Below are 19925 nucleotides of genomic sequence, written 5' to 3' on the forward strand. Positions count from 1 at the left end.
TTTCTCGAAGAACAGGAACTGACTCTTCTTGCGACTTCAAACCGGATAAGGACCTTTTATTATACTTACGCTGATAAATATTTCATTGATGTAAATATATGTTGACAGTTAAATGAATTCAATTGATTAATTTCTTAGTTTACCAAGAGCAAATTCATTAAATTACAAAAATAAAATTGTGTTATTAGAATTTTAAAAGCTGTGCACTATTTTTGTCAGCATATTTCGGCTGTTCCAGAGGCAATTCCGTTAATTTCGCATAACTCGTTGAATAAGACAGAGCTTTTTAAAAACAAATCATATTTGCGGGAAGGAAATACATGTTTAAAAAACGTAAATATAAGCATTGATTCATTATTTTTTTATAACTGCAACGATGAGTGCTAGCGCGCGTTATACTATTTGTATGCACACACCGTTGCAGTTATGAGACCACATCTTTCAAAAAATAATGATTCAATGCTTAATTATACAATATAATATCATATGTTTCAATGTTATGATGTATTATTGCAATATGATATTGATTCATATAATACTATATTGTATTATGTTTTATGATATTCTATTATTTGATCAAATACAATTATAATGTATAACACAATACAATGTCATATCATACGTTACAATATCATATCTCACAATTTTTTACGGTATTTTATGGTTTTACATGATATATATTGTAGGTATGATAGGATGCAATTTTAATTTAATTTATATTATTGTATTGATTAACATATGAACTTATGCTTATCATACAATTTTTTAACAAATGATATACGATATTGTGTTAAAACATAATCCATGAATATCCAAGATCATAAAGGATGGTTTTCATACAATATTATAAAGGTGGTCTCATAAAGGTGATGCCTCGTCTCGGTTTTATAATTGCGGAGCTTTCCATCGTTTAAAGGGTCCGAGGCATATTTTGGAATTTTTTTTTTATAAAATTAATAAAATTAAATTATTCAGGGGGATAGAGTCCGGACTCCCTCTCCCGTTTTACTGCGTAAAATGATTAATATTGAATTTTCCGGGGGGGCGGACCCCCTCTCCCCCTCTAGATCCATGCATGAGCGAGGAGTGTCGCATAATGAAATTAGAATGTTACTGTGTTTGGTCCACGGTAAACAGACGGCTGGTAAGTGACAGGGGTCTGGAAGTGCATATGTATACATTGTGGCGGACATTTTATGTGGAGTATATAATGAGTAGGCATAGCCAGCACTGGTAAACATATATGTTACATGTTCACATTAAAATATTTATAAACATTCATAGTAAGCGCGATGGCCTAGCGCATGCGTACCAATAATAGCATGAATTAATCGGAAAACCTTGGCGAGTACGGTGCCTATATTAAATTCTATGTAATCGACCGAGACTTGCTGAATGCAATCAAAAAAGGCGAAGGCGAAGATGCGAAGGCCAGAGTGCAAAGTTGGGAAGGAGGGATAGTAGTGTCGAAGTGGCCCTATCGGAACACCATAGATATATGTAAATGTAATTGTTAAGATGATAACCATACCCCGATGCAATACCTCAATATCTTGTTATAACGGAAGGATTGTTATTTTCCAAGATTTACCCCTTCTTTCACTTTAAGTTTATTGAATATGAATTATAATTTTTGTTACTTTCGGTAAACTGCAGCAGTAAAAATTAAAATTGTGTAAAGACTATTTCACAAATAATAAAAAAATATACTGAAAAACTTTAATCTACAAGGGGGTCATTATTCTACAGGGGTCACTTTTCTTCATGTGGAGTGTGCTCATTTTTATGAAAATGACAGTTATTCTTCAGGCAAAGGGGTCATTTTTCTACGTAGAATAATGACCGGGGGTCATTTTTCTGCGTAGAATAATGACCGGGGGGTCATTATTCTACGTAGAAAAATGACCCCCGGTCATTATTCTACGGGGGTCATTATTCTTCATTACACCGGCAGTTCAAAATAGACGCAAATATTTAATATGTAATAAAACAACAAAATCCCTTTGATTAGGTAATAATCCGTTCTATTACCCTCAGCGTAAGCAACATACTTGGCAAAGGGTAACACTATATAAATAGTGCCTGTTTAGTAGATCATACTGAGCTGTTCCCTGCACCAAGGGAAAAAATTCTGGTCTATTGACTGTTCAAGCGTTAAATAATTGTTTTATTACCTAATTCCCTTTTTAGTTTTCGGGGTTTACAATTTGCATATTGCAGATGGTTTTCGTGCCATTATGCAATATACTACGATTTTTTTTCATCTTTTACATGCACAAAACCTGTTGCATGCATTACAACATCTCAATTTAATATTAGTTTACACAAAGAACGGGGAATCTTCAACCCATTAGATTTTAAATACCTTATATTTACATTCTACTGTGTTTTTTCCATTAAATTCTGTGATGTTTAAATGCCTGTAAATGCAACACCTATTCACTGCGTATGAATATACAAGTAATTTACATAAGTAGTTCTCAAACAGTGATTTCTATGTTATCGGTTAAAAAATGATTTCATGAATGTTGTCAAAACACCATGTTTTATAATTATTCATCAAAAAATTTGACTTAATTGTTAAAAGCAACATTTCAAGAGTTATTTATCGTGGATTATATTTTCATGCTCGTGGATCTCATCTCAACAGTCTATGTGAAAACCAGTTTAAACCGGTTTTACAAAACAGCTGTTCTTGCTGTTACTTATTCACTCCCTCCGTGATCTGCACTTTATATCGATTTATTTAAGTAAATAATTGATTTTTTCAGTAAGGGAATGTAAATATAAGCATTAAATGATTTATTTTTGACGTCGTCGTGTCAATAACTGCCGTCAGGTGAGCAGACAAATTATCATAACGCGCAAACGCGCGTTATTCAATTTGTCTGCTCACCTGACGGCAGTTATTGACACGACGACGTCAAAAATAAATCATTCAATGCTATAATATGAGGCTTTAAAACTATTGATTATTTGCTACTCCATTTTGATAACATTGAATTTGGTTTCACCAAGTACTAAAAACAGCGTCTATGTAAAGGAATATACATGTACATTCCATGAGAACTATCGAAAGGATGTAACATTAACATACCCACGTTCTGAAATACGTTGCCGGTCCAATAGATCGCACTCTATTGGCTGGCGGTCCAATAGATCGAATCCTATTGACCGGCGGTCTAATAGATCACAGTCTATTGACCGGCAGTTCAAAATAGACGCAAATATTTAATATGTAATAAAACAACAAAATCCCTTTGATTAGGTAATAATCCGTTCTATTACCCTCAGCGTAAGCAACATACTTGGCAAAGGGTAACACTATATAAATAGTGCCTGTTTGGGAGGGTAACAGTTGAAATTGACACCCCGAGAAAACCATTGTCAACCGACGCGAAGCGGAGGTTGACAATGGTTTTCGAGGGGTGTCAATTTCAACTGTTATCCTCCCAAACAGGCACTATTTATTTTGTTATACTGAATGTCTTAATTTTAAAGAAAACATCACTGCTTTTAGATAGGAATAACGTGAATTCTAAGGCGAACCGTACGCGCATGATTATCGCGCATGTAACAATTCGTAATGTTACCCGTGGCTAAGTGCGTTGCTAACGCTGAGGGTAATAGAACAGATAATGAACTGCGTCTAAACCAATCAGATTTCAGTATTTAACATAAAAGTATAACAAAACGAATTGTTACATGCACGTAAATTATGCGCGTACGGTTCGCCGTAGAATTCACTTCATTTCTTTATAAAAGCAGTAAAATTTTTTCTAAAACTAAGACGTTCAGTATAATAAAATAAATGGTGCCTGTTTGGGAGGGTAACTGTTGAAAATGACACCCCTCGAAAACCATTGTCAACCTCCGCTTCGCGTCGGTTGACATTGGTTTTCTCGGGGTGTCAATTTCAACAAACCCTCCCAAACCCTCCCAAACAGGCACTATTTATATAATGTGCGTATACATTTTGACAAGGGACAAATATTAAATCCGTGGCTATGTTCTTAAAAAAATGTTTTAGATTAGTGCCGACTTTCAAATGTATGGTGTGATCATGAATCATACAATTATAACTTCAGCTGGATTAAGACAACTATTAACCAAAGGTTAAGAGATCAATTTTTACAAAAAAAGGCATAATGACTAAGGGTGTTATATATAGAATTTTTAAAACAAATTTCGAATGTGAACGCTACTTACTCTTGTTTCCCAGTAAATCAAGAAATATATTAGTGAAGTTTAAAACTACAAATCATCATCATTCTGTCGAAATAGGTAGGAGGGGTACTGTTGAAAGAAGTAAACGTGATTGTAATTTGTGTAATTTTAACAACATTGGTGATGAATTTCATGTTATATTAGAATGCAAGGCATTAAATAAATTACGAATTCATTTTTTAGAAACATATAACTGTTCTTCCCCTAACACTAAAAAGTTCTATGAAATCATGTCTTCAGTTTATTATATTACATTAAGAAAATTGTGCTTCTTTATTTTAAAAATTAATCATACTGTTCGTTCACCCAACTTACTTTCTTGACCTCTACAACTATATTGTATATATGGAAATATGTTTAGTCTTCTTTCTGTACCTCTTGTACCCTTATATGTTGTTGAGTGAAATAAACTGAACTGAAATTCCATCTTGAGGTAAACCTAAACTTTATCGCGTTGACTCTATTAAGGAAGTCCTTTTCCTTTGTGAAAGGAAGCCGACACACGTTGTTGTGTTCCCATTTCCGTTTTCGTCATAATTTACAAGAATGCATAAAAAACAAGTTTGTTCTTATTGTTTTAGCATACACTTCATTATCGAAAAGTTTATATGCAAGATGGAATCGGTACTTGTATTCTTTTCTTTGTGGACATTATTTGGAGGTAGGAAACTAATTTTGGTTAAAAGGCGTACTTTAGATATCTGGGTATATTACGTAAATTATCGTTGCTGTCTATTACTATGTTGCATGGAAGAAAGAGTTGATGCTTCCATATATAATAGACGCGTCAATTCTTCCTTCTATACAATTCTACAACTATTGGAAGGCTTAAACTGAGTCCGCTTTGTCATATAACTGAAAGTTTATCAGCATTAAAACGAAAGAGGGGACAATAATTAATAATAAGATAAATGATTTTAGTTACCAATACAACTTTGAACAGGATTTTTGTATTTACTCCTTTAAAATTAATTTTCTAAATTTTACCTCTTGATAATTAGATATAAAAACTCTACTCAACTGACCAGCTGCAAAATTTTTTTTCTGTTGGAATTATATATATTTGAGATAAAATCCAAGACCCGCTTTGTCTTCCTAACGAAACTACTGGAGTACATGTAATTGTCAACTCTTTCAGTTCAGGGTATCACACAGAAGGTTTTTCCCCAGTCGGCCTACCGGACGTGGCTGGACGCCGAGTCCAGCTGTAGGAAAGACAATTTGGGACTCCTCGTCAACCTCGACTCCCTCACAAAGGACACGACCTTTGACCTTGAGGTCAGCATCACAGACAGTGACCAGTACTGGACGGGAGGGTACCGGCTCGGCCTCTTCTACTGGAAGTACGGTATGTCAATATTCCCTCAATCCTTTGGTGGACTTATTAGACACCTTGGAATAGACTGTTGGGAATAAGTTTTACTATCAAAAAGTCATGATGAATATAAGCATTCAGTGTGGGTAATGTTTTGTGTTCTTTTCTTCCCAGGGTGTTTTACTCTGGATTCAGCTGCAATATTTATGACCGGCAATTTGAAAGAGATTGGGGGCACAAATTCAGTATCAGAATGCGCAAGGTTTTGTGGCGAGGAGAGGCAATGGGTTGCATTAGTCGTAAGTACATTTATGAAAACACACCCTTTCTGTCTCAATGTCAACTTGTTATTACTTTGTAGTACATTCAGAATTTTATAATCCTGAGTGGACCCCAGTCATCATCCAGTCATCATATAATGAGTTATTTAGTTTTGCGTTTAGAGTTAAACACTTTCTAATTTTTGTACTTTTTACAACAATTGTTGACATACTAGTATTTGGCCTCAAGAGGTACGTGAATTTGTTTCTGTGTGATAGTTTATAAGAACGTCTCTAATCCTGAATATTTCAAAATATACATGCTAAAATGCATCAAGACTTTTCATATATTTCTATTGTTAATTTTAAAAAATTATAGAATTTTCCATATATAAGTAGTATTTTGAATAATTCTGATAAACAAAGTGCCTCCTTGTTGACAAACCGCAGACCGGACAAACAACAGAGTAAAGACTCTTTGGTAGTCGCAAATTGCCTGCATGCAATTTAAAAATATTCGAACAAGAAAACTGGTGTTCGAGTTACTTAGAATCAAGTCGACTGTTGACTTCCTTCTTATCTGTCACTTTTAGATAACCGAATTAAATGGACTATCCGAATAGCATCACTAAAATCTGAATTGATGTGAAAAAAATGGAGTTTTGAATAATAAGTTAACGAATGTTAGAGTACGCAAGGATCTATTATAAACAAATTCGTGTAGTGGAAATCATATCTCGTGAAGTAATGTAGGTTGGCAAATAATCACGATGGTTTTAATTTCCCTATGTTCGCGATTTATCGTTTTTCCGCTTAATTAAACTCATCGTAAATATTTACATAAGCGTTTTTAAAATTTGTTAATGCTTATATTTTGAACAACTTGTTTTTCTGGAGCGTGAAATTAAAACTATCCCGAATGGTGCATTTTGATAAATCGTGAAATTTTAACACCGTGGAATTAAAAAGACTTACAGTATATGGATCAACTGAACTAAAATTTACTGATAATGTAAATATAGTCACGATTTTTTAAAAATTCTCCTGATTTTTTATAGAAAAAATACTAGTAGCTATTCTAGTCTAAGCTCTTCTCGTTTATATATAAAACTTTATATGAGGAAAATGTTCACTTCATATTTTAAAAATCACAGGAAATAAGTCGACATAAGTACTCTTGGTGTGTGTTAATAGATATGTGAAATGTGTTCGCTAAATTGAAATTACAGACGTTAGATTTTGTTTATGCATGTGAGAACTTAAGAGATAAGAATAGTTATGGTGAAATAACGTGGATGTAGGGGGAAGTACCGTTTTGGCAACGTCTTAGAAAGTGCCATAAACGATAATATTTGCATGAAACGTCACAAAATTAGTTTAAGAAATTATATATTGATATTTGTGAAGTTTTAAAGACATCTTACAATTTGAATTATTCATTTGTCCTTTTTCGATTTCATGCGTCTAACAGTATTAATTTAATTTCAATATCCAGATCGTCAGATTTTAAATTGAATTCAACCGTTTCCGCATAATCTCTTTTGAAAGCGTAATGGTCAATCAATATTTTACGATCATTTGTAACAAAGTGCTAAAAATAATATATTTTATAATTTGTTTTCTTTGTTTAGACTTTCAGCTGAGGTTATAGAATACATGTATTATCATAAAGAAGGGTTTTCTACCACACAGAGCGTAGTGTTTTATATGTTTAATGATTCAATTACAGAAAAGGTTTTGTTACTGCCTGATCGATGTTGACGAGACGGCTTTGGACGCCTCCAGATGCCCATCGCCCTGCCCCGGGGACAGGATGGACTCGTGCGGCAGTGACCAGGCGATGTCCGTATATAAAACACGTAGGATTTTAGAATTTTGAACACCTATAACACAGTTTTCAAGAAGTATACATGAATTTGTTTACTTGTCCAATAATTGTTTTTTAATACGATAAGTAATGAATGCATTGTGGTGTAGATTGATTTGATTTCGTTTTTGGTTGTACAAGAGAAAGGTTTTACTAATTTCTATGCCACCTCCAAGGGTTTGTTTTTAAATCATTAGTTTTATTCTATCTAAGTAACGACAAGAAAACAACAAATATTTATAATTTGATTTGTATCTGTTTTTGTTTACATGCTATTTCATAATTTCATGTTCACTTAGGAATTATTTTAAAGTTTTTTTTACATGGTTTGACTTCAAGTTTTAATTGCTGATTAAGATTTACTTGATCTATGAAATACACTGTATAGCGTTTTACGTTGTGTGAGCGTTCTGATGTTGACAAATGTATTTCATTACTACCGTGCCCCAAAATCATGAGAACTCCAATGCAGCTTACTAACATTGTAGACATTCATGTTTAATGTTGCAGTAAACAAAACTAAGATATTGGACGACATTACACGCAAGCCCATTGGAGAAAACCAAATGTGCGTCTTCATTATGTCCGATGCGGGAGTGATTAGGTGGAAAGTGGATAACTGCACGCAACAAAAAATAGTTCTCTGTCAAAATGGTAAGCATAAACAAAAAGGCAAATTTTTAAAATAGTTTGATCTTGATATGATAATTTACTACGTTAGAATATATCTAGTGTTTTTATATCATTATTTAATTGTATATCGATATACTAGAACTAAATGTCATTTTCTAAAATGTTTTAATAACTGTTTAAACAATTACGCAATGAGATCCTAATGTTTACTGCATAAGATATTCTCTCTTCTCTAAAATATTGGCATACAATGTCTGGGTGCATGCGATAGCAGGTGCTTCCTGTTCTATAACTCCAATCCGAAAACAATGGTGTTCAAGCTTGAATCTAATTTATTTATTATATACTAAAAATGAGTCGCTGTTCCTTTCATACTATGTTTGATTAACCTAGTGACAAAGAGCGGCATAGAATTTGTATCACCGCACAGAACACCCAAGACCTGGGTGTCGGCAAATGAAGACTGCCAGAGAGAAAACATGACCTTGGCGGTGGTCACTCAGAATGATGTCAAAAAAAGTCCCATAGATAAACTCCCCCAAAACGTCCACGTGTGGGTTGCTCTACGTCGGCATGATCTGTTCTATTGGACCAGTGGCGGTAGGAAATATTCATTCTTATCAAAATGCTATATTATTTTTGGAACTGCAACGATTTAGTAAATCAGCCCTAAAAACCCACAAAAACACATTTTTAATGCAATTTGTAAATATCTATAACTTAAACTTTAGAAAGTACAACACCTTTGATAACTATACAATAATTGTAAACTTCCAAATGTAGAAGATTGATTTCTAATCATTGTAACTTTCCTCGGCTCACAGATATAAGAAATGATCCCACAGACTGTTTAGCTGTACAAAAGGATACCTATGGGAATCTTGTCAAATCGTGGTTTCCCTGTAGCGACCAATTCAAATACGTTTGTCTCAGTGGTAAGATGATTTTTTTTTCAGGGAAAGAGGGAAAATGTAATATCTATAAGCTTTATTAAAAGCTACCTACATATATTATGTAAATGTCTATGCAATGTGTGAGAATCAAACATAAAGATAAATTTAAAACTACATAAAATCCTATATTGTACAATCACGAAGAGGTGTATGGGCTTACTCTCCTGTGGATTTTAGAGTTAAGTATTTAAATATTAAAGTATCTTGGGCACCCCTGCGAATGTTATTGTCATTTAAATTTTAGATCACGTGGTTTATTTGACCCTTTCAGTTTCGCAGTAAAAGTTGTGCCTCGTGTTTATAGTCTATTTTAGAGAATCTAGGTACTTGTAGTCAAATATAAATTCTAGAGGTTTATTGATTTTAAACTTTATCTTCATTAATTGGTGGATAAAATGTGCTCTAGAAATAAATGTGGCAATACAAAAAATAGTTTTTTTCTGCTGCTGCGACAATTAAAATGCGTAGTAGACAGGCACGTAGCATCATTTTTGAAAGTGGGGGGGGGGGGGGCAGATTCATCCCAAAAATCTTTAAACTTTTCAAAAATCTTCAAAATCCTAATCCGGGGGGGGGGGGGGGGCGTAGAATATAACTTCAATTTCACTCCTCATATCCTTATTTCCTTATTTTCATATCAATTTTTCCATACTCCCAAAAAGTGGGGGGCCAACTCCATGATAATTCAATTTTTTATATGTAAATTTTACAAAAATTGGTTGCTGCGAGAAAAAGTGGGAGGGCCCCCCCCCCTGATGCTACGTGCCTGGTAGAGATCCCCCTAAGAATTAATTTTCGTTCCGCGCCTGACATAGTAATAACATCAATAGTGAAACAGACTGTACTATTTTATGCAGAATGAATGGCTCGATATACTTAGTTTTTATGCAAAACATCCACCCATTATTTTTTAAAAAAAAACATGGTATTGCACACCACAAGCATCAAACATGGCTATGATTTTATTAAGCAACCCAGTGTTTATATTATCAACAACTCTACATGTGGTTGAACACGAACGATAGCTCTGTTCTGAATATCATCGTTTGATTTAAAAAAAAAAACCCGCTAGATTGTGAAATGAGACAGAAATCTTAAAAGATGTTGATGTTTTAACATAAATATCAAAGTAGGATATGATATGAAAATTGACCAGTACATACGTATTTTAAGAATATTATACTTCCGCTCGAAATTTCACAGGAACTGAACAAATCACGGTGAAGTCTCGTGAACTTTCATTCGAGCACCTCTGGACTTATTATATACTTAGCAACGATAAAGAAAACATTCCGAACACATTCGCAGGGGTGGATCCACATCCTGTAGATATAAGAACCCCTCTTCCTTGGAGCATTGTTCTTTAACTGTTTTATTTTTAATAAACATACACACACACACACACAATTCACTGCGTCAGAGGCCGAGAGGCACAATCTCTGTTAAGCTGAATTTTTTTTTAGGTTTATATATACCAATTTGATGCCACAATTTCATCTTACCCTTACTCACCTAACTAAACAGATAGTGGACAACGTAAAAAGGTTCAACACCACATATGTTTAAATTTAAAATGAATCTGCATTTATAGTGTAAAAATATATATAAATTTATTTTTCTATTCGTAACCAGAGGGCCAACCCCCGACGGTTGAGTCTGCTGTGATAGGAACTCCAGCCCCAACAACAGCATCTACGGCTGAGACAACAACAATGCCAACAACACAGTCAACAACAAAAATAATTACAACACAACCAACAACAATTCCAACAACAGAAAAAATTACAACTAAACCAACAACAATGCCAACAACAATGCCAACAACAGAAAAAATGACAACTAAAGCAACAACAGAAAAAATGACAACTAAACCAACAACACAGCCAACAACAATACCAAAGACAATTAAACCAACAACAATGTCAACAAGAGATCAAATGACTACTGAACCAACAACACAGCTAGCAACAGAACAAATTACAACACAATTAACAACCGAACAATTGACAACACAACCAACAACAATGCCAACAACAGAAAAAATGACAACTACACCAACAACACAGCCAACAACAGAACACATGACAACACAGCCAACAACAGAAAAATTAACCACACAAACAACAATAATACCAACAACACTACAAATTACAACAATACCAACAACAGAACAAATCACTTCACAAACAACAATACCAACAACAGAACAAATTACGACACAGATAACAACGCAAACAACACAGCCATCAGTAGAACAAATAACAACAAAACCAACAACAATACATGCAACTGAACAAAAGACACCACAACAAACAACAATGTCAACAACACAAACACAGCGAACAACAAAACAAATGACGACACAGCAATCAACAGAACAGATGACAACAAAATCAACAACAATATCAACAACAGATTCAACAACAACCAAAGAAACAACAATTGTTACAACAGAGAATGTTAAACCTATTATACCAATTGTTAAATCGAATGCATTCTCACCTGCAAAGTCAACTGTCTTGCCTACACGACCCATCGCCACGGAATCCAATGCCTTCACAAATGCATCTAATGGTCTACCAAATTCAGGGCAATCTAGTGAGCAGTCTGATAACTCGCCCACTACAGGTCAGTGGATGTCATACGATATATTCAATTTGATATAGAAGATACTACAAGAAAAACATAAGTATTTTTTTTAAAATTACCGAAAAACTCAACAATTTTTATCTAAAAAAAGTTCGCTGCATTCTATCATAAATAACTAGTGTTCACCATCAAATACTAGTATGCAGTTATTGTGAAATCAAATGGGAATGACAAAATGAATTTTCTGGGATCTCTTCAATGATTATCTTTTGATTTCTATTTATAGAGCTGATTCTGGTTATTCTGATATTCCTGGCCCTGGTTTTGCTTGCTGTGTTTGTCTTGGTGCAGTGGGCTGTCAAGTGAGATACATACATTTATTCACACGCAAATATAAATTTTTGTTGTCTCTTGACAAATTTCTCTTTGATTTGGATTATTACATGTAATCGGTTATTTTCTTATTACAATAGTAAGTAAGCACTGTTTCGATAAATCATGTTAATGCTAAGGTGGGATTTTTGTACCCGTCTAAAGGTTAGTTTTGCATGTTAAAATTCAATATGTATATCTCATAATGAACTACTGTCTGGTAAGTGTATAACCATTGGCGCCTTAAAGTGTGTCTCGCTTCACAGGTTTATATGTAAAAAGAAATTACAAAGGATTACACAAATAGCTAAAAATAACAAAGGTTTCCTGTATGACACTAGTATCTCCTAAAAATTATAAATATCATAAATAAAAAATATGAAAAAGTACAACATTTACAGGTTATTATTCATCCTTTGTGAATAAGAGAATATATTGTATGACAACAAACAAAGGTAGTTATTAATTTTCTAAGTAAGGGCATACCATACAGTTTTTGTGTAAAATGTTTTGGGGAACTGCAAAACTTAGATGGGAGGTAAAACTGGTTCCTTGATACCGTCTTACAAAACTGCCAAATTTAAAAAAAGTAACTGATGCAGATTAAAAACGTGTGTTGAGGAAACAGGAGAAAACACTTCACACATTTGTATTTATTATAGAAGAAGGAGAAGAAAATCTATACGCTTGAATAGAAGAACGAGTAAGGAAATCACATTTAAGGGAGAAGATGAAATGCTCATCAGGTCGTTCCATACTTCTGAAGACAAGACGACGCTTTCTCCGAAGCCAATGCCTAGAATTGATATAGACACAGGTTCTCTGCAAATCCTTGCAAGTGTAAGTCATGGTCATTGTTGTGAATTCGTTTTTTACCTTTATGTACTTTTGTGCCTTGTTAAATATAAGAAAAAGTATCAAAGTATTTCGTATTTTAGGTGTGAGAAATAAATCTTAATGCAATATTATTTAATGTTGTAATACTAAATTGATATGAAAAAAAAATACATCAATAACAGTTTTGCATTGGTAAGTTAAATTAAGTTTAAACTTACAACTTTGAACTATCCTGCACCAAAGTTTTTTTTTAATTTTCAAATTCTTACTCAAGATTCCTGAAAACAAAAAGAAACTCCATCGCAGTGACGACACTCTTGACATTCCCTGGATTGATGCGTCAATGAATACTCTGGACAATTTAAGCGTGTCACGTGACACAGAGACTCGCTCTGACACCATTGGCACCAAGGCCCTTTCCGCACCCGAGCTGGATCGAATAGGAGTTGATTCAGACGATGAAGATGATGTTCCGCATCCTTGTGCAATGAGAACATTTTCTAAACAAAATGAACCCATACTGGAGTCTGAAATATAAAACGAAGAGATTCTAAAAATGAAAAATAAAGTAGATTCACCGGTGATTATTTTATTAGCAACTGGACCTTTTTTGTTTTAGTGATGTATTTTATATCTAAGCTGGAATCCTTCTTTTTGTATTATTATCATTATGTTCAAGCCTGAAATTTTGTTATGGAAATGTATTTTATGATCAATGAGGAATAACTCACTTGGAAGGTCTAAGAGATGAGGGAAACCATTTTATAAACAACGTCATTCATGGAGTGAATATACATTTTTTAAATTCTCTTTTTTAATTTTTGTGTAAAGTTCTAATCTGTAGGAATATGAGATCTCAGAATTGTTTTTTTAATTGTGCATGACGTCATTTGCAGCAAATTTACAAAATATTTTGTAGTCATAAAACTCATTGAAAGGAAATCAAACATTAGATAGACGGTTGTTGAATATGTCTTTATACACACAATATATGCATTTTTGATGTCCAGTGCATTTGATACACTTGACAATTGATTTAACAGGTTTTTGATTGCTTAATTGTATATAATGTACAGTCATATATTTGAACTTAAATTGAGAGTGAACCAATGAATGTTAATTACTAATTGTAGTCACAGATAAGCAATACTATGCAATACTAGTATTTGTGTTTTTAATTTTTTGGTAAAACTCTCTTTTTAGTTTACTTGCAAATAATAGACTATCAAATATAATAACCATATTTTATTGAAAATATTTATTGTTTTATTTCAGTTTTTCGTGCATTCTGAAGAAAAACCAGTTATAAGGCATAAAATCAGGCTTCCATTGCTTACCTGCATGATTGTTTGATATATTTTTACTATGCAATTTTACATGTTTTGTAAACATATATTCGTGGTTAAGACCTCTGTTATCGATAAATTTAACACTACCATTGCCATTAACAATTTGAACGAGAACATGCAATTATAGATATTTTTATGAAAATAAAACACGAAAAGTACTACACTACTTCCTATTGTTAACACACTTTGTATATATGTGCTCATACATGGATTAGCTAGGTGTATTCAGAGGAAATTGAACGTCGCAGATTTCCACGGCAAACATATAAGGGGAATTATACACTGAATGTAAATATTGTCATATAAATCAGTAGACATTGACTCTAAACATTATCTTCAAGCGTATCATAGATATTTAATTTTTTTAAAGAGTTTTTTTAAAAGATTTCGTATGGAAATGGCATCAAAATTAACATTGACTTTTTCTCTGGAAAAAAATGAAAATAAAGTCATAAAATTCCTTTGAAAACATAGGTTTTTTTTATTTCATATATGATCTTGATAAGTCGATCTTGACCTTTGCTGTAAGTTGTTAACTTCCATCTCTGCCTAGAACTGTACAACAAGATTTTCTGCAGGGTGTGATTTTTGCATCCTTTTGCGGTTGTATCTCAGCCACAGGTAATCCGATGTTTTTTACTACCCTTAAAGTCGTCAACTCAGAAAATCGCAATAAAGAAAATTGCAGCAAAAAAATGTCTTTTTGGAATGCTGAGTTAGTGTTCAGATGTGCTGAAAAGTATTAGTGGCCTATGAGAGATATAGAAAACAAATGTTTATAATCATGGTTAGGTACAATGATTTCAAAGAATTTAAGGAATGTGAGAAAAACTTCTCTTAGAACCAATCTTTGACTTTTTACAATGCTCCTTCAAGCCATTTTAACATAACTATTTTTTTATGATAATGGTTTATGTTTTGGGTTTAATTAAAAGATAAATGCCCGCAATTTTATCGTACATAATTATGTCATGTGCGTGTCCGGTTACCAGGACATTCTAGTTAAGACTATGTCAAGGATAAATGAATTCCACTAGATTGCAGAGGTTCTAAAAAAACAAAAACACCGACCATTATTTAATTTCTAAATATTTAACATTTTTAGTACTACATGTGGGTAAATTGAAATAAAGTTTTGATCAAATACTTTTAACTTGAGACTGGATCAAACTAAATCCTGTTCAAAAAAGGCGCAACCCAGTTTTTAAAATTCCCAAGTTTGGGTGGAATTGATATCATATTAAATACAGAAAAAGTTTGCTTTTGAGCGAGCTATATATTGTGTATATCGATTTGGTAGAAACATTCAAGTGCTCATCACCTTGCCCGAGGAACAGGACGGATTTATGCGCCGATTACAGAGTAATAGCCATGTGTACCATTCGTAAAATATAAATTGCAACCTTCTCTTTAAATCTGCATGTTTCTATCTGGTTGAGAAATGTTTTTGTAAAATTATTTCACCAATCATTTATCTAATACATTTACGTTCGTGACAAGTTGACACCTAACTATCGTTACTGATGAAATCGGACCCAGTTTATTTTCTTTAAAAGTGTCAATTTATGCAATTTCATCACATAAAATCAAAGATAATGCAACATAGATTGATTTTTCGTTGTTAATGCGAGTGCAGAACCCCGTTTTGAAAGGCTTTACCAAATTTGTTCCCTAGTAATGACAACGAGTGCATCAAAGAGATATGCCTTTGATCCTGAGTAATATTAGTTATATTACTGCATGGCAATTATCATAACCAGATCATATCAATCGATTTCAGTCACAAAATGTAGAAATTGAGCCATCAATAGGACATGGACAAGTAACCAAGTTCACTATCTGCACTGGCATTTGTTGGTAATGGCTACTTGTAGTCAATTAGAAGCTTACAAAGCAATTGAGGAATGATTAGAGACCGAATGGTAAATGGGGCTGGTTGTATGCTGTATGAAAATGTTATCCTTTAAACGAGTGTGAAATGTGACTTCATATCCTAAAAGATGTATTGTTCTTAACCCTTCTTGCACACCATCTTTGTACAATAGTTTATTCACTATAAACAGGTTGCTTGCGTCAAGTAAGATTCAACTTGTGAGAGGGGACTTCCAGTTTGTTTTTAGCAAGATACCTTCTACATATAGGTGATGTCCTATACATAACCCAAAGTGGCAATCTTGCACTCATATGTAAACAAAACTATACAGTATATGCAAAACCATGATGAATTTTGAAAAACAAACTTTTATTTAAGTTTAGCACAAGCAAAAAAAGTTATATGCAAATCTATCAACATATCCCTGGACAGAGTTCACAGTCCCCATTAACTTTGTACCGAACTCAAACCAAAACAGATCCAATGCAACAAATGAATTGGTAATCATGTTTCATGTTGCGGTAGACGAAGCAGAGACATCTGATAATATTTAAACAAGCTTATCGATAACTCCCAAATGTGAACCTTCTAACAAATGATGCAGGGGCAATATGACAGCAAATAGATTACTTTACAAAATCAAAAATCAATTCTAGTTTGAAAACTTTTAAAGATCCTTTTATGTTCTTTAAATGCCGTATGATTAACTCATATTCAAATTAAGGTACCTCACTTCACCTACACTTACACTTTTTAAGACACTACGTCACAAGATGGCGATTTAAATGTTTTGTTGAACTGTTTATATCGTTCGATTGGCTTGTATATCGTCGTGGCTCAGTGGTTACATTATTGGGCTTCTGAACCGCAAATCATGAGTTCGAATCCACCTGGAACTTTTGTTCATGTTAACTGAATTAAATTTTTGAAAATGTATTTTTTCATCCAAAATTGCACATTTTTGCATATTAGACTTAAATACTTCTTATTCATTATGATTAGATATATATCAAAATCAAGTAAATTTCTTCTGATTTGAGAAAATAATTCACGGTGTAGTGAGCCACCTTAATTTTGAAAAAGCTTATACTTTAAAATGCTTAATAATCGGGTAATTGCTACAAATTCTAAATATATACGACTTTAGAAAAAATTATTTAATACAGCGTTAATTTGAATGTGCACAGAACAATAAAAGAGTTGGCAGCGGTAAATGAAGACTGCCAGAGAGGAAACATGGCTTTGGCAGTAGTCATTACTTTACAAGACCTACAATAGCATTTTATAAAAGAAAATGTCATTCAGTTTTAGTCAATATAATACACACTTCTTCACTGCATTTTATTAGCATGAAGGATCAAATATGGAATTTGGAAAATATCAATAAATGAATAATTTTGACAGCTGCGATGTTAGAACAATTAGAGGCGGTTAAACAGATATAGATTAATGTAAGCATAAATTGACCAATATATTTTTTATTTGAAGTACAACTCTTACAACTGCACAACGATATAATGCCCAAAAGTTCTTTTAAAAAAACGGTAGAGATGGATGCGTTTGCATTTGACCTTTTTTTTTAAAATATCAGTATATGAAGACTAAGTATCAAACACCTCTTCGAACTGTTTTAACTAGTATCTTATTTTTTAAAAAAAACGAAAAGAAATGGGAATAAAACTATTTGTTTTTCAATTTTTAATAAATTTTCAAATTAATTGATATAACCAAATATTTATTTACCCCATTCTGAACAAAACATAGAGCCAAAGTGGACGTTCGAGTGCCTACGTGTACATTTAAAATGTGTTTGTTTCATCTAAGTGAGATTTAAATGTCTTGCACAAAATATTGTATTTTAGCAGAGGCACAATAATTGGACTCATATCCATAGATGTCTGTAGGCAAGATTAAAGTCAGATAATATCTTGAGATCAAATACTAGTACGTCATTAACTCATTTTTTTCATTTATTCACATCGACAATTATTCTGTTTAATATCAAGGAAAATACAAGAAATCATATTGACGCAAGCGTCAAATGGGCCGCAAAAATATAATTGTTGTATGAATCATCATTGGTTGTTTACATAAAAAATACACCACACAAAAGAAAATAACGAGTTGGTTGTACTAACTTTAATGGTAGATTTTAATTTTAATTATTTTATTTTCACGAACAGGTTTTGAATTTTAACATTTTTCAATTATCATTAAGAACAGAGTTCGTTATGTAAGCATTTTAACGGTAATTGTATGATCATTGCTATAGTATGAAGTAATGGAGTACACATTGATTTTTACATTATGTTCATACAAATTTAAATTCATCACTTTTCTCTTGGAAATTATATATTTTGACCATCTTGATTTTTTGTTGCATTGTATTGAATTAAAACTTAATGCATTAGTTTATATAATTTCAAGAGACCACATACTAAAATAGAAATGGATTAATATAAAGGTACATGTAAGATCATGCTCATCCGGTAGAATCTGCACAATTTTAAAGGTAAAAAATAACTTGGATAACTTTTTTCCTAAATGGAATTATAAATCTATCTACACTACAGTTTATTAAGATAATCATGGTTATTTCAAAAGAATTGAAAATAAATTAGGTTAGTTCAAATTTTCAGGTCCATTCAAAATTTCATATTTTTGCGTAAATAATTGATATGGATGTCATTTCATGATAATTTTCTACCACAAAGTACATGGCAATATAATAAATTCACACACAAAGTCATTTTATTTGATGCAGCACATAAAATCAAATACATCATTTATACAAAATTTCATGTCATTCAGGTCTATAGTATTTCAGGTCTTCAGTATGTCTCGTATACCGATCCCGATACAACGGAAAATTTTCAAATATATTATAGTCTCGATAAAAACGCGTTTAACACGACAGTCTATAACCAACTTTTCATTTACGAGTAAAACAAAAAATATATAATATTTTTTAAAAGGCATAAAACATATTTCTACACGCAAATTTACTTTTAATTGATAAAAATGAGCATAATATTAATTCATTTAAAAAAAACTATCCCGCAGAAACGCAGTTACAATATTTAAATGTGTATCAAACAAGTTTAGCTTTTTTTCAAAAAGCTTACCGTCTTTAGAACAAACCCTAAACAGCAATTAGCTTTAAAAGACAGTTTAATTCTTTTTATATAAATGTCACCTTCCTCTACATAGCATGGCGAGTGGAACATTTTATGTCATGTGTCGTTTAAGCTCTAAAATTGAGAACTGCGTACCCGAGCTTGTAAGTTGAGATCGACTATAGGGTAAAAGAGATCTTAGGTAGGGTCGTAGAGTCGTATTATTTTTATAAAATCAAAGTTATCCTACTGCATTTATCTATCTAAGGTGCAAATAACTTTTCCGATATTAGGCATACCGCATCAATTTTTTTTATTTTGTATAAATGTTTGAATAAACAATGCTAAAAGAAAAACAAATAATTTCAATAGATATTATTGAATGTTACTTTCAACTAGTTGGACCTGAAAACCAAAGGCTGAATTTCATTCATAGCAATTTTGTATTGCTTTTTCGTTTTCTCACTTTTTAAGATTTGAAAACTACGAAATTTGTTAAGTCGTACATGAAAAAGATCATCAGAAAATTATCTC

The 19925-nt window shown here is 32.7% G+C and overlaps 1 protein-coding gene across 1 annotated transcript; it reads left to right on the forward strand.

Moving 5' to 3' along the window:
- Positions 1-4734: 4734 nt before the first annotated feature.
- LOC128179026 (uncharacterized) lies at positions 4735-14561 on the forward strand. Its single transcript, XM_052846498.1, has 11 exons — positions 4735-4888; positions 5366-5575; positions 5717-5841; positions 7532-7661; positions 8180-8323; positions 8696-8902; positions 9127-9237; positions 10888-11883; positions 12131-12206; positions 12879-13056; positions 13328-14561. Exons 1-11 carry the CDS (start codon positions 4774-4776, stop codon positions 13589-13591), a joined length of 2556 nt encoding a protein of 851 aa, XP_052702458.1. The 5' UTR covers positions 4735-4773; the 3' UTR covers positions 13592-14561.
- The last annotated feature ends 5364 nt before the right edge of the window (positions 14562-19925 follow it).

The sequence above is a fragment of the Crassostrea angulata genome, chromosome 3, assembly GCF_025612915.1.
Source record: "Crassostrea angulata isolate pt1a10 chromosome 3, ASM2561291v2, whole genome shotgun sequence".
NCBI classification, from domain to species: domain Eukaryota; kingdom Metazoa; phylum Mollusca; class Bivalvia; order Ostreida; family Ostreidae; genus Magallana; species Magallana angulata.